The 25,059-nt window shown below is 41.2% G+C and overlaps 4 protein-coding genes across 5 annotated transcripts; 1 reads left to right on the top strand and 3 right to left on the bottom strand.

Moving 5' to 3' along the window:
- Positions 1-65: 65 nt before the first annotated feature.
- On the bottom strand, positions 66-3,295 carry LOC108043942 (endoplasmic reticulum metallopeptidase 1-like). Its single transcript, XM_017122761.2, is given in 12 exon segments — positions 66-227; positions 288-773; positions 836-982; positions 1,040-1,109; positions 1,169-1,464; positions 1,528-1,911; positions 1,971-2,125; positions 2,184-2,304; positions 2,364-2,448; positions 2,538-3,192; positions 3,195-3,213; positions 3,275-3,295. Coding segments are annotated over 12 exon segments (2,601 nt in total).
- A 2,163-nt stretch (positions 3,296-5,458) lies between these two features.
- On the bottom strand, positions 5,459-11,226 carry LOC108043950 (endoplasmic reticulum metallopeptidase 1). Of its 2 annotated transcripts, XM_017122771.2 has the most exons (9): positions 10,595-11,226; positions 8,525-9,192; positions 7,726-8,083; positions 7,106-7,670; positions 6,860-7,044; positions 6,443-6,586; positions 6,278-6,377; positions 5,820-6,214; positions 5,459-5,753 (listed from the first exon to the last, which is right to left on the bottom strand). In XM_017122771.2, exons 1-9 carry the CDS (start codon positions 10,598-10,600, stop codon positions 5,586-5,588), a joined length of 2,589 nt encoding a protein of 862 aa, XP_016978260.2. In that variant the 5' UTR covers positions 10,601-11,226; the 3' UTR covers positions 5,459-5,585. The 2 variants fall into 2 exon arrangements, with proteins under 2 accessions (XP_016978260.2, XP_044314576.1); XM_044458641.1 differs by having other exon boundaries at positions 5,459-6,214.
- Positions 11,227-13,337: 2,111 nt separating this feature from the next.
- On the top strand, positions 13,338-19,831 carry LOC108043948 (endoplasmic reticulum metallopeptidase 1). The gene is made up of 11 exons (XM_017122768.2): positions 13,338-13,549; positions 16,198-16,874; positions 17,202-17,286; positions 17,353-17,473; positions 17,530-17,684; positions 17,747-18,130; positions 18,183-18,363; positions 18,426-18,751; positions 18,818-19,029; positions 19,091-19,373; positions 19,432-19,831. The coding sequence occupies exons 2-11, from the start codon at positions 16,204-16,206 to the stop codon at positions 19,597-19,599; spliced, it is 2,586 nt and encodes an 861-aa protein (XP_016978257.2). The 5' UTR covers positions 13,338-13,549; positions 16,198-16,203; the 3' UTR covers positions 19,600-19,831.
- LOC108043947 (endoplasmic reticulum metallopeptidase 1) lies at positions 19,777-24,461 on the bottom strand. The gene is made up of 7 exons (XM_017122767.2): positions 24,397-24,461; positions 22,493-23,178; positions 21,102-22,033; positions 20,856-21,040; positions 20,654-20,797; positions 20,385-20,587; positions 19,777-20,314 (listed from the first exon to the last, which is right to left on the bottom strand). Exons 2-7 carry the CDS (start codon positions 23,176-23,178, stop codon positions 19,864-19,866), a joined length of 2,601 nt encoding a protein of 866 aa, XP_016978256.2. The 5' UTR covers positions 24,397-24,461; the 3' UTR covers positions 19,777-19,863.
- Between the last annotated feature and the right edge of the window lie 598 nt (positions 24,462-25,059).

Below are 25,059 nucleotides of genomic sequence, written 5' to 3' on the forward strand. Positions count from 1 at the left end.
AATTTCGTGCTTTCAGATAACGAGCATTTCTTTAAAACCATGTCGAGTTAACCAAAGCTGCTTGTCTAGAAAATGAACCTTTGGTAGGAGGTTGGCCATTCCACTAAGGCTGAAAATGAAGGAAGCAAACTGGCAAACTCTTGACTGATCGCATCGCCTTTGTCGCCAATGAAATGTGCAGATAGTCCTATCTGGGAAAGGGGTACATTGAAATCACCATCTTGTTTCTAGGGGGATACAAAGTTGAAATTAGCCTTATACATTCTGTAAATTCACGCTGAACTCACCCAAAAGTCAATAAAAAAGGTCAATGGTGCATTATTCTTGCCATATGAGAAATAAAGGTGAGAGGTCGCCTGTTGTCCGATGTACGCCGAAGGTAAGGACCAGTTTACTGTGATCACGTCCTCATATGGTTTGATAAAAACGCTGCTGTGATCCGGTGTTTTAGTCCTGAATTCCAAGCGAACTGTGTTGTTTCCCAGTTCTGTTTTATTCAAAAGCTCCAGTACCGGTACATATGGAGGATCAATGAGCTCCTCGCGGGGCAACCACATCATCTGCTTTTGATTCTTGACCCAACGGTGATCGTACAGGGGCATTCCGCACATCATGATCTTGTCGCAATCATCGCCAATGCTAACCAAGCCAGTCAGGTTGACCTTGGAGTTCTTCAAGGGAGCCGGTCCTCGACGATCCTGGAAATTAAACAGATAGCCAGAGTCATCCTTGACCACTGTTCCATCGTATTCGTAGAAAGTTCGTCGGACATGCTATTAGAGGAAAAGAAAGGATGTTATCTAATGCTTTCTATTAATACCAATAAAATACCAACCAAGTATGGTAATCGCTGTACGTTGGTCCTTGGTCGATAGGGAAAACCAATTTGGGTGGAGGTTGCCGTGTAAATGGTCAAAGCACTCACAACCAAAAGGCTGAACAAGATCAGGCTGGGTCGTCGGAACATATTAACTAGGGGAATCTAGACAAGAAGCTTTATCAGATCATTATAGCCTAATTAAAGTTACCATTTTCTTACCAAGAAACCCATTGCCAAAATGGTTCCCAAACCGTTCAAAGCTGAGATAATCAAATCTGGGTTGGTTGATCTGGAATCAAAAAAGAGTTAAGTAAACTCTGATGTCATGTAAAACCTATATGATCTCACCTGCCGAAACGACCCATCATGGGAATCAGGGTCACCAGGAACGTGTAAATTAGGTAGCTGTTGTAAAGGAACGGAATGACCTGGAAAATCTTGAGCACACCAGTCCAGGAGAAGCCGCGGTCGTGCAGAGTGGTCAGTAGATTAATGGCCAAGGGAATTACATAGAAGATGAGAGTCCAGGTGACCACATAAGTGGATCGCAGACCATATACTGTCAATCCAATGCCCAGGATAGCAAGTACTACGGCGTGTCCATGGAGAACCAGTTGCAGTCTTTGAGCAAATGGCACCTTATTCTGCATAGAAAAGGGTTTGCTACTTTTTCTATGTTTTTCACATATGCAAATTCCTCTACTCACGCTTCGCTGTAACTTCAGGTAGATGTATGAGGGCAGACTCAGTCCAAGTAGACTCGGGCATATGTACAGACCGATCATCAAGGCCGGAGTGCTGAAGTAGGTGAGTGAGAGTCCGTACTTGTCGAAAACATAGGCTATTGCTATGGGAATGAGCAGACCCAGGACAAAAGCTACGATCTGCAGTACTAGGATCAGAATGAACCAGCTAAAAACGTAGCCAGTGGATACACAGGAAATGCTCGCAGTGCGCCAAATAGAAACAAAGATCAGGACAAGTGCTGCTCCTGCCACAGAATAATTCAGAATTACTCCAGTGCTCTCCGTGTAATTGATGAAGTACACTCCCAGGAAATCGAAGAAAACAGCGTGACCCGTTGCGTAAGCCTAAATGATAATTAGCTTCATATAATGACTTCTGGATTACGAATACTTGAATATCTCACCGCTGTATTATCCAACTCGGTGGCATTGGAAAGGGCTCGCACAAGACTTAGCAAATTCTCTCCCGTGTTTTGTATGGATTCTCTGGGAATATTAGCGAATCTATCGTATTTGGTATGATAGAAGTAGCCCTTGATGAACTGTGCAATATCCAGACCTAAGAGAATGCGTAAATTCTTAATAAATCAACCCAACTAGTTATTTCGTAGTCTTACCAATAAGATTTCCATATTTAACAAAGATACTGAAATCCGTGTCGGAGGGCAGGATACCAGTTTGAAAGATTTCCTCAGCCATGCTGGTAGCCAGTGGGTGCTTGGCATAGTTCTTATAGTACTGTAAGATGTTTTGATTTTAGTTAAAAGGAATAAGAAATAACTGCAAGTGCTGCATACTTTCATTAGCCAGGCATGATTTGGTCCACTCTGGAACACGATTTCACGACCTCCACCACCTGCTGCATCCAAGTTGATTAGACCCCTACAAATAAAATAGTTGAAACCATTAGTAGGATTATTAATTGTTTGATTATAGTAATGGTATAGTAATTATTAAAATATATGACTTACTTGCAGTTCTTAGCCCACTTGTGTTGGGTGATAAAACCATGGGAAGCCTGCAGGGGATTCTCCTCAGCTCCGTTCATCAGAAAGACGATTGGATGCCGGAACGTTTGCCTGGTAGTGGACATGACTCGCAGGACCTCAAGGATCGCGACAATCATTTGACCGGCATCGCCGGCAGAGAAACTAGTCGGCTTAGAGTCAAAATGACTGTTGACTAACAGATAGGATTCGCTCGTGGTGTTCTTCGGACTAAGCTTGACGACGATATTCTGCACTCCCTGGTACTTGTTCACCATGGTCCAATGGATGTAAGATCCCGAGACCTGCTGTAGATCGACCTCAATATCGAAGAAATCGTCCAGGACATTCTCGTCTATCTTGGCCACTAATCCCAGCAGGTAATCGACGGTTTTGTTCTCATTACCATCGCTGCCAACTACTTTGGTTCCGATTTCGTCAAATTCGTAAAGATTGTTGTGGGCGCGTTCGGCGATGAAGACGCCCTTGGAGGCATCCTCGATGGACAAGGCCTTGGGAAGGCGGTAGAAGAGTGGCAAGACAACCGCAAAGAAAAGCAGTGCCCAGAACAAAAGGAAGCCGCTGGCCAAGTACCAAGGTCCTCGGAAGTTTTGTTCCGGCTTTCTGACTTTCGATTGACTTCGATTGGCTCGTCTGAAATCTGGAGAAAAAGCAATGCTAGTCAGCATTTAAATGGAATTTTCTTTTCTAAAAGCCATCACCAGTTTGTCCTTGTCTCCCATTTTGTCGATATATTACAACCACTCAGTCTTTAAAATCAGACTGATTTACCTTGGCAAAATCGAGGTTCTTATATACCCTTAAAAACCATCCGATACCAGATAAAGTTGATAAAAATTATAATTTTTATTGGCATTGTTTATGTCTAAGCAAATATTGATATATAATGAGCGTTTAAAGTCGATAAAGTATGATTAAAACGAGGGTGGCTTTTAAGAAATGACATACATTTTTTTAAAATTTGTAATTTCAAATAATTAGTTGAGTATATGTTTTCCTTTAAATATAATTCAAACAAGTAAAAACAAATTTACATTATGTAAAAAATAATATACTAATACTACCCAAAAATGTTGTTTTTAGTATTGTTTTCTAGAAAAAATTGTTTGAGCTACCCTCTATAGTGAGCAATAGATTTATGCTTTAATTTACTAGTAATAACAATTCTATGACCTTATCTCAAACAGGTGTATCCCCCTTTCTTCAACTTTAATTGGTCTTCTACGCCCACTTTTACTTATCAGTTCATATTCAATGCCATGAAACGATTAGGATATACCCATATATGTATGCATAGATGCATAAGCATTGAATAAATTAATAAAAAAATTATCAAGAAAATAAAAGATTATTGACTTCATGCGCGTTGATAAACTAGACCCACCGCAACCCAATCACTGTTGTTTGTGAGTACAAATGCACGCTTGTTTCCAAGTGCAAAAATAAGTTAAATTCGATTCAAATGAAGTTGTAAATTGAAAAAAAATATTTAAACAATATTATCACCTTGTTTTGGCAAGAATCAAAGCGGGTGCGTAGGGCTTGCCACATCTTGTCTGGGGGTGAACAATTCAACTGAGACGCGATTTCTCGTAGGCGCCTCATCTTAATCAGATTATTTTGACTGGAAATCCGAATTCTCACGGTCAAGTGTTCTCCGCCAATTCACAGCTGTTTTGTTTGTGTATCTGTTAAACTTATATATTTCAGTTTTCTCTTTCAGTGGGTCCAAGTTCATATATTCAAAGACCCCAAATAGTTCTCAATGTCAAAAACCGCAGAGAGCAGCTACTGTGTTCAGCGATTCCTAATTTTTCAATAAGCTTTTCGCTACCGAATCGAAAACATTTAATGGATGGTCCCAGAGGAATTCGCTTCCTATACGCAACTTTTTTGTTTACATTTGCTATGTTTTGTTTGCACAAAGCAAACCAATGGGGCATTGATACATTTATACCCGTTACTTGTAGAGTAAAAGGGTATATTGTAATCGTTGAAAAGTATGCAACAGGTAGACCAAAGCGTTTCCTACCTTTTAAAGTATATATATTCTTGATTAGAATCGTGTAAACGTCGAGATCTTGGAAACTCTAAGAGCTAGTGATTCAAAAATTTGCCACTTCATCGTTCTGTAGAGACATGGACGGTATATATTCAGTCACTATTTATCACCAAAACAAATAATTTTTAAATCGAAAAATTTATTTTAAAATTTATAAAAAAATTATATTTTTTATGGGTAATCCCGCAGTAAAATATATTTCACCGCCAGATGGCTCCACATCATTATTGTTTGCCGCGAATTATGGTATAAACCAAACTGTGAATTTTTTATTCGTGGAGTTGGTGGTGTTGTTTATAAATTTAAGTATTTTTATCTGAGAGTGATGGATGGAAAAGAATATAGAAAATACGACTTCCTTCGGATTTGTCAACTTAGAGACTGACTTCTATAATTTTCAATTTTTTATAATTTCCAAAAGACCGCTGCTGCCAAAAGTACATAGTTCTTTTATACATATATCTTACATACTAATACTGTGCATAAACATAAGTGTTTAGTTCGAGTGCCGCTGCTTCAAGTGGCGATCCGCGGAGTCGGTGTCCCGTTTGAGAGGAGTTGTGATTTCCTCTCAAAATGAGTCTAAGAGCAACGACTGGCCTTTTGGGCGGTCGTTGTTCTAGTTGTCAATAAAATTCAAAGTTGCAACAATTTAGTTTATATGTATATATAACTCGCGCCAATAGAACTGTTGGAGGCATATTTTTCTGATTAAGAGAGTAAAGGGTATTTAGTAGTCGTTCCTTGTTGTTTTTGAATTGCGTCATACGTCATACATATCTTCGACGGTGTGTTTAATAAATAATAAAGTCGAGGCTTTTGATTGTAATTATAGTATTCGTATTGTAGTTTATTAAAATATGTAATTTTTTCAGATTCTATACAGTTAATCGTTAACGCTTAATGACTACAATTAGTAAATCAGAAGCAATATCATTTGCGGCTTGGCCCTAGAAGTACCATGTCTCGTAGGTGCCCACCCAGCCCTGAATATAGGCATAGGACGGAAATCGACTGATGTAACTGCTGAGTTTCTCAATAGCAGTGATATCCTGGGTCACCCAGTGACCCCCAATGCCAATCTCCAGGGTGGGTGTGTCAAACATTGAGGTCGTCTTCTGCAAATAATAAACAGTTCGGTTGTAAGCCAAATAATTACACGCAATTAGCATGTATCTGGTTACCTCAACATCGATGGTAAACTCAAGAGGACTGTCGTCCAGTCCGTAGGAGAAGTACACCATATACGGCGGTTCCGCCTGCTCTCGGATGAGCGTGTCATTGAAGGACCAGTTCAGTATCCTGGCATCGTTTTTCACATTTATGAATATTCCCATGTGAGAGGGTCCTGCCAGAGTGAAATTGAATCGCCTTTGCGTAGGACTCTCCAGTTCGCTGCTGTCCTGCAGAACCAGCATTGGATATTCGGTGGGTATCTCTGGCTGTTCCGACGTTTCGATCCACAGGCTATATTGCCGGGCCTTGTTCCAACGGTGATTATAAAGGGGCATGCCGCAGAACATCTCCTCGTCGCAAAAGTCACTTACTTTGTGCGCCTCTCCAATGGCATCGATGTCGTCTAAAAATGTAATTGGTTTCGTTAGGTAAAACATCATAAGCCTTTCAATTTTAGTATGCTAACCTCGGGCGATCTCAAAACGTCTATCTTGGGGATAAATATACAGGCCAGACTCATCGATTCGAGTACTTCCATCTGCATTATGCAAACGACGGTGTGCGTGCTAAAATTATATTAATTCAAAAATTTAATAAAAATAATTAAGCCACAACTAAGAGTAAAACTTACTATCAAAGAGTAACGCTGTGGAGATGTCTTTTCCTTGTATGGAAATCCGGCATTAGTGACAGCAATAATTATGAACAGAATGGTGATTCCCAGGAAGCACAGCACTATCGTTCTAGTCTTGCGGAAGAACATGATTATCGGGGCCTGCAAATATTTATTTGTTATGATTATTTAACATACCTAACATACCAAATGTATTAGAAAACTAAAAAAAAAATGTACATGTCGCTATTAAGAGTGGGTAAATTTAATCAAAAATTACAAATCAAAAACTTTGAATCAAAGTGACAATACCGATTATCAGATTATATCCTAAGTTCGTTTATATATTTTTCGTAATTAAATTTTAATTAACAGACCAAATTAAGTTTTTCGGACCGTAAATGCTTATAATTGTTAAAGGTCACTAATACTTACAATGAATCCGGCAAACATGAGAGAAAATACCCAGACCAGAACTGCAATAACCATATCCGGATTTGTCGAGGATCCCGATCGTCCTTGCATCGGCAATAGAGTGGCCAGAGCCACGGTGCACAGATATGTGAAGTAGACGAAGGGCAGTATCTGGCAGACGGTGACGGCGATGGCAAACAAGTAGGCTGTACGTTAGGGTATTAAAAAAGCTATTAACCTTCAGATTTAAAATGCCAATTCCCTTACCCTTGCGGTGCCACTTTGTCACCAAATTGACAATCAGCGCAACGATGTCGAAAAGTACGCAGAGCATTATCAGATAGGCCGATCGGATACTCAGTCCGGTGAGGGTGAGCATTATTACAATCAGGCAGATGCAGTGCGAGTGCATGAAGAGCTGGATGCGGAAGCCCAGTCCCAAGGGATCCCTTTTCGTCTTCTCCAGATACAGAGCCGGTAGAATGCTCAACCCAAAGATAATGGGTGCCAGGTACAGGCCAAAGATAGTCCAAGAGGAGGTGAACCAGGACATCGAACGATCCACACCATCCATAAAAACAGCAACCAGCAGGGCGAGACCCACGGCCAAAACCAGAGAGATGAACTGGATGGCCACGGTGATGGAAAAGCGGAGCAGGACACCCTTCCAACTGCAGCCCGATCGAACGCACATAAAGTAAAGGGATATGCCGATTCCCAGTAGGGCAAGTAATGTGACCACCACATTTACAATGATGCTCGTTGTCTCCGTGTAGAAGATCATGAACCAGCCAAGGAAGTCATAGAATATATTGTGCCCTTCGGAGTGAGCCTGAAATAAGAGTACAATTAGAGCTTGCCAAGAACTATCTTTTTGGTTAACCTACAGCAGTATCATCCACCTCGGGAGCATTGGCCAAGGATCGGGCTAGTGATAGTACATTATCACCTGTGTGCTGGAAAGAGGCCCGGGGAAAAGCATTGATCCTGTCGTATTTGGTGTGGTAAACATATCCATTGAAGATGTAAGCCATGTCCAGACCGGGAACTCCTCCAAAATCACGAAAGATGCGAAAGTCCGTGTCGGAGGGAATATAGCCAGCTTGGAAAAGTTCCTCGGCCAGTGTGTTAGCAAAAGGATGCGGCACATTCCGGTAGTATTTCATCAGCCAGGGATGATTGGGTCCCGATTGGAACAGAATCTCCCGACCACCGCTTCCTGCCGAATCCAGGTTAATGAGAGCTCTGTAGAAATACAAAATAATTAAGGTCATTTAAGTACCTATCAAGTCTAATGAAGATTTACTTATTATATGTGCCGAAAATCTTTTGTGATTTCAAGGCACTAGACTAGTTGCCTAAAAGTATGCAATTTTATATTCTCATTAAATGGAGATAAGCTAAGTAAATATAAATATATATATTGCTTGATTGTGACATAGTATTTGTGGATCTTATCGAGCGGATATCAAAATTGATTCTAAAACAAATGATATTTCTCTAAGTAAAATATATACAATTTATTTATATATCTGTTTTGGCTACTTTAATCGCGTTTAGAGAGCTCAAACATGATTTAAGACCATTATTTAATTTCATCATTATAAATACTCAGATCTAAAGCTTTCAAACTTTTTCAAAATAGTTCGAATAAAGTACTATTCGTAAAATAAAGATCACACCCACTTGCAGTTCTTGGCCCACTTGTGTTGGGTGATGAAGGCGTGCGATGCCTGCAGGGGATTCTCCTCGGCTCCGTTGAAGAGGAAGACAATGGGATGGGCCAGTGGTTCGTCGGACTTGGCTATCACCCTCATCACCTCCAGCATGGTCACGACCATGGACCCATCGTCGCCGGCTCCAGGACTTCCCGGCACCGAATCGTAGTGACTGTTGATCAGCAGGAAGTTCTCGTTGGTGGAGTTCTTCTCGGAGAGCTTCACCACCACGTTCTGGATGCCCTGGTACATGTTCACCATCTCCCAGTGCATGTAGGCCCCACTGGCCTGCTGGACATCCACATCGATCTCGAGGCGGTCGCTCATCTCGGCCTCAATCTTGGCCACCTCGGCGCGCAGGAACTCCACGGCGGCCTCCTCGTTGGCCATGCTGCCCACCACTCGCGGTCCGATGCGGGTCAGCTCAATCAGAGTGTCCTCGGCCCGCTGGGCGATGAAGGCACCGGGATGGCTGGCCTCGTCGCTCCTGGTCAGTGGTTGGGGCATGTGGTTCATCTGGGTGTTGACCAGTGAGAGGTAGAGCACCAGCCAGAATCCGAAGAAGGCGGGGGCATAGTACCATTGCAGCTTTTTGGGCACCTCAAAGTCCACATCAATGTGATATTTGGAGTTGAACTGAGGGAAGTTAGAATTAGAGAACATTTGTCAGTCTTACTTTTTTTAGTGGCTCTTATAAAGTTCTAATAACTTCTTTTTGTTTAAAAATTGGGCTTATGTGGCACTTTTAGATGTCTACAGTTTAGAATATATCACTTTAAAATAAAAAAACAGATAATTCATTACTTCACCTATTCTCTAAGAATTTTAATTGATTATTAGGGATACAAAAATAAAAACAAAAACAAAGTAATTTTAATATTTCTCTAGTTACTGATATTAATTTGTAATCCTTTATATTTTAACTTGGCTAACTTGCTTGGTTTGATATTAGTTAATTCAGGATAGAATCACTTCAAGATTTTAATAGTTTTTTTGTTTCCAATGAAATCGCTCTAACTAACGACCGTAGATTCAATAAGAACAATTATAGCTTAGTTTTATGAACAATCAATATCTAATCTCTGTCTGGCAGCTGCATGTCTAAGCGAACACAAAAATTCCCGGCTAAAAGGAATTAACTTTTAATCTGGAACAGTCCGTGAACTTCAGAATGTCTGTGCAATCTGAATTAAGTATCGATATTGAGGCCCATAACCGCCGACATCGAAGAAGAACTTGGCCCACCCCTTCCAGGAATATCAGCTGGAAATTTTAACTTTTATTGCAAACATCTTAAGCGATAAGAGTGTTAACAGGCATGGTTTTCTAATTTTCCTTTTGATTTTCTGAGTAAACAATGCTCGGCACAAAAATCGTGCTTTTGCTCGTCGCGTGTTCACTTCATGATTCACGGGCGTGTGGTCAACGTGAGATTGTCGAGGACCATAAAGCCGCTGAAGTTGCTGCCATAAAACGATAACGCCTTAATAAATAAGTAACAGCACCTTTTATCGCTCGGAAACGCTAAGAAATTTGCAATTTCTGCTGTATTGCGGCGTCTTTGAAGTGTGTAATTCTGTGAAGGTTTCTTAATCGATTTCCTATCTATATGACTTTTTAATTTTAACTATGTAATTTTTGCTGACTTTTCGTGACTGCACATTGTACGTTGACCAGAGATTTTACACGTATCCTGGAATCTAATGATGTTTTTGGCACACTTGAGAAATCCGAATAATCCTAATAAATAAATAAATTAATTCACTTATAACTGATTGGAGGTGATTAAATACCAATTCGTTGAAGTCTTTGGATAAGATTGCTAAACATAAAGTTGCACTTTATTTATAATTTATAATGTCCTTCATATATAAGGCGATGTTTTAAAAACAACGATTAATGTTAAGAACGGTACGCCAGCAGTTTTGCCTGCTAAATTCATCAGTTATTTTGTCACTGGCATTTTATGAATTTGCAATAAAGTATTCTAAACATTAATCCATTTAATTTCACTGTATAGACCACTTGAAATACGTACACTCATTTTGTATTGGATTTTTATTCACTGGTTTTCTGTTGCAACTATAAAGTCCTTCTATATCCTTCCAAACACTTGAAGGAATTCCACCTTAAGGACTCTATTAAACACTGCCGGACCGCTCCGGTCTTTTTATCCTTCAATTCACCCGCAACCGGGGACCTCAACCTTCGAGTTCCAATTGAGGTACAAGTCGCTTCGGTTCCCTAAAGATATACGAAGCACGGCGACATTGAAGGTCTGGAGAATTCGGTTACGGGGAGAATTATCGGTAGTTTCTCTGATATCAGAGCAACTGTACGATAAACACTTCGCGTTAAAATGGGTGGGGATTTTATTAGATTTCTTGTTTTCGCATTCGATGAGCTACGTGGGGGCAACAGCAATTGCTAACCGATTTTTATCTTTATGGCTGACAAGTTGTCCAGTTGTATCGTAAAGGGTACAGAAACAATTTCCCCGATATGGATTGCAGTTCTTAAGATACTCGATTCGGCGGCACTGGCGAATTAGAAGTTTGGAACCATATAATCTACTGTCGTCACTTCTATGACGCCCATAAAGTTTTGGATAGGGGAATGTTATGATGTCGTAGTGCTTCCCGTTCCCGTAATCCCGAGATGTGGCTCTTAGCTAGCGTTTCCTCCGACTGACTGGGCTTGGGTTCCAGCTCCCGGGCACACCCCATGCCAATCCAAATATCAGCCCCACTTGTTTCGCCTTTTTACAGAGTTTACTAATTAATTTGTGCCCGGTTGTTGTACGATTGTCGCTGATTTCATTCCATTTTCGTTTATGTGTCATCCCACCTTTGTCTGCCCAATCTTCCATCTCGTTTTCACTCGTAGCCAAGAGTCCTCTTCTGGGTTTTGGGTTCCGCTGATTTCGCTTGATTAACAGATTGTTTACGTATTTGAATTGCTCTCGCATGTATTTCAGATCCACCTGTCTATTCGTAATTGTCGTTGTAGGTTGTTCCGCCCGAGTGGATTCGATAGCTGGGAAACTGGCGGGCGGCTATCAAATTATGTCAACCGTTTTCTCGCTCGACTGCACGAAACATAGAGCTACCTATCTGCCAGTTTTGGATGTGTCTAAACACCTAGGAATGCCACGCAGAAACTTTGTTAATTTCGCATAGACATCACTTAAAACTGGTAATTACAATCTTCTTGAACGATATACTGAAATATAGTTAGTGCTTACTAAAAATTATTGTATATCATGTTGGGTGAAAGTCTTTTTTCTTCCGATGAGATTAAAAAAATCAAGAGGAAAGGTGAAAAGAAAAAAACTTAAATTTTCATTAAGATGAAGAATGTAATTGTTAAGATAATTTGGTGGCACTTGCGAAATAAAAGTTGGCACATTGGACACCAAAAGGCCTTTGCAGGCACATGCCTACCATTTTTCATAAATACATTTATGGATTAACTGATACCATCCCATTGGCAGTCAATAACTAAAAATTCCTCTTAGTATCGTGTTGTTTTTCTAGGGTAAAGCTAGGGCATTTAACAACTTGTAATTACCTAATTAAGCGATGTCTTTTGATCAAGGCATATTAAAGGTGCAATAAAGCTGATACAAATTCCAGTGGTTGTTATGCCCCTTATCAATCAGAAAAAAATATTAATAGTTTTTTCCTTGTAATTCCCAATCGCTTAGATTACATTACAGTAAAAACAAATATGACAATTCGTAGATGGATTCGTTATGGATATATATTGCTAAGGAAACTTAACATTTATTTCCCAACTCTTTTAAAAACCTTTTCAGATTATATATATTTCTACAATCCAATTCCATTTATTCCATACTTCGTATCTATCATTAAAAATTAGTTTGTTAATTATTTTAATTGGCTTAAAACTATTTCTAATTACTGTTTGTTTTCTGCTTTCAACTATAAATTATTTGTCCATTGAATTCCTTGTTGTTCTTATCGCTTCAAATGTTGCTTTTGTGTAATACCCAATTGTTTAGATTAAATTGTGGCGATTCTTATTTATGGAATAAATATAAACATATTTGGAAACCAAAGCTATCTGGTTTTTGTCGACTAAGGGGGAATTCGTCTCAAGTGTCTTTGTGTCTGGCCAGTTCTTATCTTCCGAGCACTGTCACTTTTCGCAACTCAAATGGTCTTCAAGGAATCCGAGAAATCACAGTGAGTTCCCCGCTAATACCCACTAATCGCCTGCACTTAATCTCAACCACCGGCAATTACGGATGTAATCGCAATACCAATACGGATGAACAGCCCATTCTCCTCCGTCCTGCTGCCCCCAATGTTCCGTTGTACCTGTCAAATAATGTGATTAGGTGTCCGCCTCTGATAACTCGATACTTGTGATAAGCCTCTGGCTCTTGAGCTAGTGAGCACTGAAATCCGCAAACAAATCCGTCACGTCACGTATAAAATTGCCGGTGCCACGTTCCGGCGTTTTAGTTGGCCTCCGTCCGTCAGGCGGTTACATTACGGTAGTGAGAAAATCAGGAGAATCGTACTTGCATTTCGATTACGGTTATACGGATTAGTTCGACCAGTCATCAGGCAACACTACACACGTGAGTGCGAGCGGGAGGTACGAATGAGGAAGAAGAAAGGGGGAAAAGAGAGCGAAGCCTGTGTTCTCTCCGCCTTTTGGTGACCCCGATCTCCTGCCGCGGCGAAAGAGAGGGCCAGAGAGTTGTGTCGCCAAGCGAACAGCGCAGCGCAGCAGCCGCAGACGATCGCCAACCGTCGAAGGGGACAGTTGCTCTCCGCCTCCAATCAGCTGATCCTCAGCAGCCAAATTGTGACCGCGATCGCATCGCCCACTAGTTTCAGTTTATTTTCGGTTAGATATGTGCTAATAAGCCCGCGAGTGCCAACCAATTGTGCCGGCCATTCCACAGTGCAAGTGATCGTCTTCCCAAAACGAAGAGGAAGACACTTTCTGCAGGCCGAAGGTAACAGAAACAGTTGCCAGGCTTCTCTTCGGCCTCCCCCTTCCCTCTCTCTCTTCGGGGGCTTTCTTCTTTCAACAAACAACCGCAAGTGCAGCCGCAACTTCCTTTCTTCAGCAGGTTATTGACTCAAGCCCTTGCTGCGTGTCGCGTTCTATGTGTATTTATGTTTGAATTCCGTCTGCATATGCATCTGCATTTGTATCCCCGTATCTGTATCTGTGCTGGCGATTGTTTTCGTCCCAACTTCTTTTCTCCAATGCGTCTGCCTGAGTTTAGTCCAAACAAATGCGGTTCTTGTCGCGAGCTGATGTTGTTTGTATACCTCGTAATCGAAGTGAGAGGAAGGGTATATAGGAGTTAATGAATAAATACTATTTTTCAAAAGAAAGTAAAGTCTTTAAATCTTTAAAGTCATTGTGACGCTATTTAGAAGTGCTTACCAACACCCAAATGACCTATAGTTTAGGAATGATCAAAAAAAAGTTAGCCTTAAGTTATTGGAAATATTAAATAAAAATATATGGGATAGGCTCACTTTTTATGTCTTGCCTTCTAAATTGTGGATAATTTTGACAATTTTAAGATTAACGGTTTTCTAGAGTATTTCTGGTATACTCGTATTGGTACTAAAAGACTAAACCGCAATGCCCATTTAGCTTTCCAGAATACAATAACCGAAAAAGACTTCGTGAGACCTCTTAAAGATCTCTCTTCCCTAAGATGCTGTTATTGGTAACTGAGCTTCGACTATAAAATAATATAATCGATAAAATAAATAATGATCTGTAATTCTTACCAACAGGTATCTTACAGTCCGTAGCGCTGTTATTTGTTTGTTGCTTTTGCCGGCTTTGCTTTCCCGTTGTTGTCACAGTTGATTGCCGACGCCTCTGCGAACCCAAGTTTTGTTTTGGATTTTCCTTTTTTTCCAATTTCTCTCATTCAAATTGTCTTTAAATAGTTCCTCCTATGCTCCCCTCATGGTTTCTTCTTTTTTTGATATTAAGTGGGCGTGGTTCCCGCACAGAGCGTTCCCTCTGTTTGTTTGTTTTTGTGGGAAGTGATTAGTTCAATCGATAAGCGCTTAAGATGGTTGAAAAACGAGAAGGCTACTTTTGCACAGCCCATTTGTTTTTACCGCCTCACTTTTAATCGCCGAGAAGTTGCCTTCACGCTCTTCTTCTTGCCGCCGGCGAGGGTCACCTAGAAGTCAGTGGAAAATGGGTCGGTGTTGCACTGTAATCCAAGTGGTATTTTGCATTCTGTCGCGGAACAGAATAAAAACATTTCGCTTAATTGCCTCAGTAGCCAGTACTTTAACAGCCCCGCACCCGCTGCTCTCATTCGTTTTTAGGACACACTTGCCGTCAGATCTCATTTTAGTGGCCATCCATATTAAAGACTACAAAATGTCAACGGGTTATTGGGCATCATAAAAGAAAGATCACTCAGTTGTAAACCCATATGGATTATGAAAATAGAATGCATTAAGTATCTCATATAATCGCAAATTGGAAGCTTTTTTAGTAATCATTAAATACAATTTTTTTTAGAAAAAATAATACATTTTTCTTTTTTAAAAATGCTTGCTTTCATCATAATTTTATCAAAAAAACTAAACTCAACATCTGACGCATCCATAGTGTATTTTCAATTCGCTACAAGCAAACAAACAAAATTTGTTATTAAATATTTCCCACAACGAAACTCAGCCGCATCACATGTGTGAACATTAAACGATAATATGTATTAGCCCAGTTGGCTATAAATAAGAATGAAATACCGCTCAAAAAATTACAAAATGTGTCTCGTTCAATGCTGGTTTCCTCCGAATGCCTATGTTTTATTTGCCTAATTCGTTAGATTCCCAAATATCGAGTATAAATATGAACTCATTGTTTATTTTTTATGATTGCATTATTTCAATGTCGTTGGCTGATTTGCGTTTGTCGATACTTTTCATTTAAACGTGAGGTTTTTATTTTTGTTTAGTGCCAAATGGTCAACAGATGTTTTCCCGTCTGCAATTTGGACTCGATTTTATGTAGACTTTAAAAAGTTTTTCGTTACAGAATGAGAAAAAGATTTTCCAGCTAATCTTATGACAACATTTCTATTATACTCTTTTCACGAATTTTTGGGTACTCAAGATTTTGTAGCCTACTTCATTTCCTGCCCACTTGACACTTCGTGGATCCGATAAGTATTATCTGTGGCAGATGCTTTGAATAATCACTGCTTGGATTCGATAGGGTGGCGTATTCACCAGGCAAGAACCTCATTCATGTTTCGAGGTTTGTGTTCATGGTTATCGAAATATTTTCTGATTGATTTCAATGGAACATAGAATAGTTGGAATCCGTTTGCAGTGACAGCTTTAAGTTGCTCGCACTCGCTTATCACGGCCACTAATTATTTAATCGATGCTCGACGCTCAAGTGGTTGCATTAACTTATCCCTTTCCACATCGGTCGAGAAAGGGGGTGATTAGCCCCGATGACATGCCACACATGCGACCATAATCACTGAGCTTTATCAGCCGAATGCGTCACAATCGGAATTCGACAATTGAACTTAATTAGTGGGGTGCACTGACACTCTTCGTATTTTGTCATGACCAATAAAACGAGCATGTTAATCCCTTTCAGGCCACTATGAAATCAAAGTACGAGAACATGAAGATCATCTACAACCGTAGCAAGATCGGCTGGTATTGGGCTCCCCTGTTTGTGTCCTGCTGGTTCCTTCTCTTCTACCTGGTGGTGATTCCCAGTTTCCATCGCATGCCCAAGCTGAAAACCCTCGAGGATGAGCGCCAGCAGCCGGGTCAGTTCATCGGGGAGCGGGCGGAGAACACCCTACTGAGGCTCTCGAAGATCGGACCCAAGGTCGTGAGCAGTCCGGCCAACGAACAGGTGGCCGTTCAGTTCCTGCTCAACGAAATCAGAGACATCATAAACGATGCGAAGACGGACCTCTACGATATTGAACAAAATGTCCAGGTCGCCTCCGGAAACTATCTCCTCTGGTCCATGGTCAATGTCTATCAAAGCATCCAGAATGTGGTGGTCAAGCTGTCGCCGAAGAATGCCACCAGTGAGGCCGCTCTCCTCATCAATACCCATTTCGATTCGGTGCCGGGAAGCTCGGGAGCCGGAGATGCCGGCATGATGTGTGTGATCATGCTGGAGGTGCTGCGGGTGATCACAAAGTTCGAGACCCCACTCAAATACTCAGTGGTGTTCCTCTTCAACGGAGCCGAGGAGAATCCGCTGCAGGGCAGCCACGCGTTCATCACCCAACATCCTTGGGCTCAGAATGTCAAGTAAGTGGAGCTCCAATATATCGACCTTTTTAACAGGTTTAGGCATGCCTTTTATTATTTTATTTTACAGTCGAACTTTCATAACTTAAAGCCAGCAAAAAATTGAGTTTTGAATACTTCGAGTTATAGAATAAAGACTATTTTACGTGCAATTATTATTATTATCTATATTGCCAACACAATTAATTCGACTTATAGAGGCTGCATGTATATCAGAAGATATAAAACTTGAATTAAACGAACAATTTTACTGTTAAAGTTACGAATTAAATTCAAAGTTGCTATTTTTTGGACTCTAATTTAATTGTAAACTTTATTATTTTTCAGAGCGGTCATAAACTTGGATTCAGCTGGCAGTGGAGGACGGGAAATTCTATTTCAATCCGGACCTGATCATCCCTGGCTGATGAAGGTATGCCACCAAATACTATTTTTGACTTATTTTGTAATTGTTTTTTATTCTTTTCATATCTTTAAGTACTACGGAAAGAACATAGTTCATCCGTTTGCCTCCACTATCGGAGAGGAATTGTTCCAAAATGGCTTCGTTCCCTCAGAGACGGATTATCGCGTGTTCCGCGACTACGGCCATATACCCGGTAATATAAAGTGAAGTACGAAAATACCTAATCTAATAACACTTCTGTTCTGTCAGGTCTCGATATGGCGCAGACTTTGAATGGCTATGTGTACCACACCAAATATGATCGCTTTAATATCATCCCGCGTCGCACTTATCAACTGACTGGTGAAAATATCTTGGCTCTGGTCAAGGCCCTGGCGAATGCAGAAGAACTGGAGAATCCGTCGGTGGGTAAATCGAAAGACTTTATTTAAAGTATATGTTTGAAATACAAATGTTCTCCTTTTAGAAATACGCCGAGGGTCATATGATATTCTTTGACATGATGGGCTGGTTCTTTGTGTATTATGCGGAGAGCACGGGTGTCATTATCAACATAACCGTGTGTGTCCTGGTGTGCATCACGATTGTGGGATATATCTGGATCATGTCTAGTAGTACGGGAATGTTCCGCCGACGCATCTGGGCAAAGTTTGGCATTCTGACCGCTCTCCAGGTGGCAGGAGTAGCCCTGGGCCTGGGACTGGTCATGTCGATAGCCCTGTTCCTAGACGCAGTGAATCTTCCGATGTCCTGGTTTTCGCAAAACTGGATGCTCTTTGGTCTGTACTTCTGTCCCATGATATTCGGCATGGGCATAGTGCCGGCTATTTACTTCAGTCGCACCAAGGAGGTGAGTTAAGATTTAATTAGTATTTAAATTCTATTAATTCTTCTTTCTTTAGCATGGATTGCCATTGGGCTATGGCATTCAACTATTGATGCATTCGCATTGTCTGATCTTGACCATTGTCACGGCCATTATGGTGAGCTACAGTATTCGTTCGGCCTTTGTCATAATGCTCTGCATTGGCTTCTACACACTCTCCGTTCTGATCAACATGGCCACGAAGGCTCATAAAACAAGTAAGCATAACTTAGAGTGTTATGCTTCGATTTAATTAAATGTATACATTTTTATTTTATAGACTTCCTCTGGCTCATACCGCACTGCACTTGCCAGGTGCTGCCCTTCATGTTCTATACGTACTGCTGCTATGCCTTCTATGTGGTTTTTGTGCCCATGCAGGGACGCGAGTGTAATACCAATCCGGAGCTCTTAATGGGTTTCTTTACGGCCCTGATGGTCCTACTTTTTGCACCCTTCCTGGTGCCTTTGTTCTGCTTGTTCCGCAAGTCAAAGACGATTATTTCAATGTTTGGCATCTGCACGGTGGTATTTATTATATTTGCCGCCACACCGATTGCCTTTCCCTACGCCGAAAAGACGGCTGCTCAGCGATTCTTCGCAGTGGTAAGTCTACATTTTTGGCTTTTGGTCTTTAACTTATAGGATTTAAAATAAAATTTCTTTCTACAGCACACAGCTCGAACCTTCCACAATAGTGATGCAGCGAGCACAGTTAGCCACACGGATTCAGGATATTTTGTCCTTCCGGTCGATCGTCGTCCTCACACTGTGGATGATATTCTTTTTGAGAACACCAACTTTACTAAGGCGGAACGTATGGACTGTGATTCGGAGCTCATGTGTGGCTTTCCCATTTACAGCTCGCGCTGGTTGAATGCAATGTAAGTTGGGCATGCTTTGATGGTTATACCATAACTGAAATACATTTTAATTTTTCAATAGTGACAACAGCTATTTTGTACCTGGCCCCGAACCCAATAAGGCATCTATTCCTACTCTGACCATTTTGGATAAGACAAGTAGTTCGGGGACGAATATTAGATTTGATCTGGAGGTCTTAGGGCCGTCTCACACGAGCATATTCATTATGCCCTTAAACGATAGCAAACTAGTGGATTGGTCCTTCACCAAAGAACCATTGGAAAACAATGTAAAGCCTCCTTATTATGTGTACTGGTCATACGCATTGGATGCCACGCCCCTGCAGTTTTCACTGGAATTTGAGGTACTTAATCTACTAAGATAATCTACCCTGAAATCGTTAATTAATCATCTTTTTCCAGCACGACGATCCTGATTGGTCAGGGGGTACTTTTAAAATCGCCCTAATGGGCCACCGATTAAACGACGATATATATGTAACGCAAGACTTCAGGGAGTTCTTGGCCACATTTCCACCCTGGGCGCACGTTAGCTCCTGGCTTGGATCCTACAGCAGTTGGCAACTTTAAGCCTAGGCCTGGAGTTCCTTTACGAACCCAACTCAATCCCATTTTTGCCATGACACCTCAGCTACTGTTAACTTTGGTACTACTAATCAGTTTTATCAATAACCCTAATCCAACGAACAAAGTGTCAATACCCATGGCACGCCTTAACTTGTACTTGTATTTACGATTAGACCAGTGTAGTTACTACTTTGTAATTTTATTAAAATATACTATAAATTATTTATTAAGATAAGCCAACTTTGGAGTCTATATTCTCATCGCTGCCTAGACGACCCAGCTCTCGAGCGCGGAGAACCAGTCGGTGGTGTAGGTCCAGTCGGGGAATGTTGCGAGGAACTGCTTGTAGTCCTCGGTATAGTGCTCCGGGTGGTATTGGAAGTGCTCGCTGACCACCAGCTTGAGGTAGGGTCCTTCTGTGTTGCTCTCCTCGTGCTCGAGCTCCACCCAAAAGTTGAGGGGCTCTTCAGTGAGAGAGTATATGGCATATATTAGATACGGCGGCGTGTGCTGCTCCTCCAACGGTGTCTTGTCGAAGGACCAGTCGGTGACCCGGACTTGATCGAGGGGATCTATGTACATCATTACGCGATCGCTGGCCTTCAGGTTGTACTCGTAGCGCACCTTGTTGCCACCCAGAGATTGCTTCGACAGCTGGGTGAGATTGATGCTCAGTGGGATGACCGGTGGCGTGCTGTAGATCCAACGAGCTGACTCTCTGCGAGGGTAGATAAAGCATACAAAAGGTTAACCAATGGGTAAGGATAGGTTTTTGGTTTTTAGCTTACTTCCAATCTATCCAGCGACCACTGTACAGGGGCAGACCACAGTAGGGCTCGGCGGCACAGGTGGCTGCCGTCCAACTTTCGGGCTCTGCATTCTTGAATGTGGAGTCATCCAGTTCATGGAGTCGGGTATCCACAGGCTGAATATAATAGCCAGAATCCTGTTTGGTACTACCATCCAGATTGTGGAAGGTTCGCTGAGTGTGCTGATAAAGAAGATGAATTAAATGTTAAGGTAACTCCATAAATATTTCTTGAAATTGAAAACCCACCAGCACATAATAACGCTGCGGAGCCACTTCCTTTACAAATGGAAATCCGGCGGATGTGGCAGCCAAGATAATAAATATTATTGTTATCACACCAAACGATGAGAATATAATCTTGGGCTTGCGGAATTTGTGCATGATGGGGATCTGTAACGAGTCAGCGTTAGACTATTATAAAAATAAAGGGTTTTAATAGTCGACTTACCACAAAACCAGCGTAGTTTATAGCAGTCGCAATGATGAAGACAGAGACCATGATATCGGGACTGCTCTCAGGACCATCGCGACCCTCCATGGGCACAAAAGTCACGAGTGTTGCATAGCAGATATAGTTGTAGAAGAAGAAGGGCAGAATCTGGCACAGCAGATGAACTGTCACAAAGTAGGTTTCTGTGGGCAAAGCAATCTTTAGAGATCTCCAAAACCAAGTGAATGTTGCGAAAAAACCTACTCTTTAGCGTAAGCTTAAGGATGATTTGCAGGAGGACGGAAATCGCGTAGAAGAAGACCCCGACCATGGGGAAGTAGCTGGATCGAATGCCCATACTGGTCATGATGATGCAAAGCAATGCCAGCAGGATGCACTGGGCATGCATGAAGCAGGCGATCGTCTGATCCAACTTCATGTTCGTTTTTCTCTTCGTGAATCCAATATAAAGCGCCGGGAGCAGGCCAAAGACGAAGAACAAAGTGCAGAAGTACAGGCCAAATGCCATCCATTTTCCGCAGTACCAGGATTCGGCTAGTCCCACGCCTTGCATGAAAACAGCCACCAGAAGGGTCAAGCCACAGGCCGCCAATAGAGTTCCCGCTTGCACCAGGAAGATGATGCCGAATCGCATCACCACCGCCTTCGGGGCATCCGCACCATTGTCCAATGTCATGATGTACACCGAGGTGCCAATGCAGACAAAGGCCGCCACGGAAACGACCACATTGATGGCCACGCTCACGGATTCGGTGTACGTCATCATGAACCATCCCAAGAAGTCGTAGTACACAGTGTGTCCCTTCTCGTGGGCAGCGGTGTCATCCAATTCGGGGGCATTGGCCAGGGCCCAAACCAGGGGCAGTACGTTCTCCCCCGTCGACTGGTAAGTGCCACGCTCCACGTTGCGGAAAGTATCGAACTCAGTGTGGTACACATAGCCATTCATCACGCTGGCCATGTCCAGACCGGGAACTCCTCCGTAATCGCGGAAAATGCGAAAGTCGGTGTCCGACGGGATAAAGTTATTCTGGAACAGCTCCTCGGCCAAGGTCTGGGCATAAGGGTGTGGCACACTCGCCTGGTAGTATTTGGCCAGCCATGGGTGGTTCGGACCCGTCTGGAAGAGCACCTCGCGTCCACCGGCGCCAGTGGAATCCAGGTTCACCAAAGCTCTGAAGACATGTTAATAAAATGACTTTCTTATTTTTATAATTTTATGCAGTTTTTCCTAAATAAATTAAACAATGTATTACACCAAAATAATAATGAAGGTAAACTTTTCTAATATATTTGGGTGTGCGAAATTTGGCCCTTCAAAAGGGTGAATGAAGAAATTTTTCATTAAAGTTACAAAAATAAAGGATACAAATTGTTTAAAACAAAGAATGTAGTCGTATACTTTAGCTTAAAGCTCTGTTTAAAAAAAATTTAAAACTGTTTAAAACTAAATATTTTAAAGCCAAAAAGTTGCTCCTTTTCATATAATTAAAGAGATTTGAGACTTATAATAACGTGGTAAAATAATATCGTGGACAGAAATTAGAAAAGTATCTTTTGTTGATGTAAAAAAATTCTCATTTGGTAACACAGTGTAATTTTAAATTAGGGATTTTTAAGGTGATCATCCTTACTTGCAGTTCTTGGCCCACTTGTGCTGTGTGATAAATCCATGGGACCCGAGCATGCAAGCCTCCTCGGCGCCGTTAAACAAAAAGACCACGGGATGGATGAGTTGTTTTTCGGAACGCGAGATTACGCGCAGGGTTTCCAGCATGACCACCACCATGACGCCATCATCACCTGCAGCAGGTGTTTGCACCTCCGAATCGTAGTGGGAATTCAGCAGCAAATAGTTCTCATTGTTCGAGCTCTTCTGGGATATTTTTACCACCACGTTGGATAGATTTCTGTAGGAAATGGTCATGCCCCACAGGTAAAAGCCGCCTGAAGAGTACTGCGTGTCCACCTCAATGTCGTACAGATCCAAGCGGGCCTCGTCCTTGATCTTCTGAATCTCTCGCAACAGAAAGTTAACCGTGTGCACCTCGTTGTTAATGGATCCGCTCATTTTGTTGCCAATCGCCGAGTACTCGGCCAAATGCTGCATCGCCCGTTCGCCGATAAACTCATCCGGATGCTGGGCCTCATCGACCTGGTACAGCATCTTCGGATAGCTATGGAAGCTGGGCAGCACAGTGGCGTAGAAGATGGCAAAGGCGGCCGCCGCGTAAATGGGGGCTCCGAACCAAGGCCACTTTTTGTCCCTGGACTTGCCACCATCTTTCTCGTCCGTAATGTCAAGGATTGAGAAAGTCATCTGAAATACAAATGGCTTGGTAAATAAAAATTAAGTAAAAGTCTACCTCAAAAATTATTTCCTAAAAATTATTTAAAATGGACTTGTTCATAGAAACTTGTAGAACATTTGTTGCATATTTTCGAGCTTTTTAAATACCCAAATGGTAAAAAGTATAGTTTGCCTCTAGGCATTTTGCAAAGAACACATTTTTTCACCACTTACGATCTATAATCTTTAATAATTTATAAAGTCATTCAGTCGAACTGTAGTTATAAAATTGTTAAAAACTGACATCATAAACTTTGTTGTAGAGTGTAGAAAGGTCGTAAAACGTATATCAATTTCAGAAATATGTTTTTAGTGATATAAACATCGGACGACTGTATAGTCATTTAGCTGTCATGGGAACAATCGGGAAAAAGGGCAATAAAATTATAACTTCGTTTTTTATAACTTATACCCAAATACACAAAAATAGTCATTTTAAGGATTGCAGAATTACGGTTTTACTTTTATAAAAATCAAACGACTATATCTTATAGCTTAGATGGGAACGATAGAATAATGTATCCGAACATCATCCTAACTTTATTTTTTTAAGCATCGAATTATAGAATATAGAATATAATAGACATTTTTGTAACAGCTGCAAGGGTATATATATTTCCGTTTAGTGAAGTTTGCTTCCGTTCTTGATTTTATTGAGAGATATTGTCATTTTAAAGGAACACATTTTTACGGTATTCACTTATTGTACCCACTAATATTTTATTTATACATATCTCATAGTCATTCGATCGAATTGAAGTCATAAACGTTTTCAAACGTTTATAAGGTTTTTAAAACAGAGTACATAAAGTTCGTTGGAGAGTGTGGAAAGGTGGTAAAGCAATTAGCACCCTAGCTTTATGGTCCAGTAATTTCAAAGGCAACAAGCACTTGGTCTAAAAACAGCTATCGATAACATAGGTAGGTCCCATTTTATGGGCGATATAAATTTCCTTATCGCATATGGATACTCGAAGAAAGCGAAGAAAACAAGGTTCTTTTTTTGCAACGATCACTTGATTTGAATATTTCGTTGAGTTCGGACCTTATCGCCAGACGTTCCTTTAACTTTTTTGACAGCAAGCCTTATATTTTCAGAGGAATTTTCTGCAATCGCGGCACTATCACTACGAGGACACTCTGAGATCCTAATCAGTCGGACACAGTGAATTATGGTAACGCACTAACCTTCAGATCGCACGCGACTCGGACCCGAATCAAACGTGATGAAATACAACCGCACCACAGCCCAACCGTTGGGAAACTAAGACGTCTAGAGCCTGTTCCCAAGAATTAAGTAGGGCCAGGTTCGGCGCCGTGGATCGCTTATCGCCCACGGCAGCGATAATAATTAAATATTATGATTATAATCGTTGATTCTGGCGCATAAAACGATTACATCCTGCGATAGGCGATACCAGAAGCCTTTTCTCTTAATAAAACTTTATAGGCCAGTAGTTAACGCGATTGGGAACCACATTCGGCATAGATCTTTCGGTGGGGTCCAAAATCTAAAAAATCTACATAAAGTGTAATTAAGATAGGTTGGGCGGGTAATTTGGGAAATACGATCATCTTATCGGTAGACATAAATCCTAAACGTGTAAATCTGATAAGGGCTTATAAGCCCTTTAAATTAAGTTAAGTTAAGGTCACGTTTTTTATTATTTGTTTCTAATCGACCGGTAATATCATACACATATCTTCAAAAGGGAATATTTAAGATATTAGGAAAGGTTTTCCTGGTAGTTTGGGAAATACTTCTTATCGGTACATATAAATCATTAAAGTGTATGTCTGATAGCGGCTTATAAGCCCTAAAAATAAAATAGAATTTGGACTCTTTTAATT

Source organism: Drosophila rhopaloa, unplaced genomic scaffold (genome assembly GCF_018152115.1).
Source record: "Drosophila rhopaloa isolate 14029-0021.01 unplaced genomic scaffold, ASM1815211v1 contig_115, whole genome shotgun sequence".
NCBI lineage: Eukaryota > Metazoa > Arthropoda > Insecta > Diptera > Drosophilidae > Drosophila > Drosophila rhopaloa.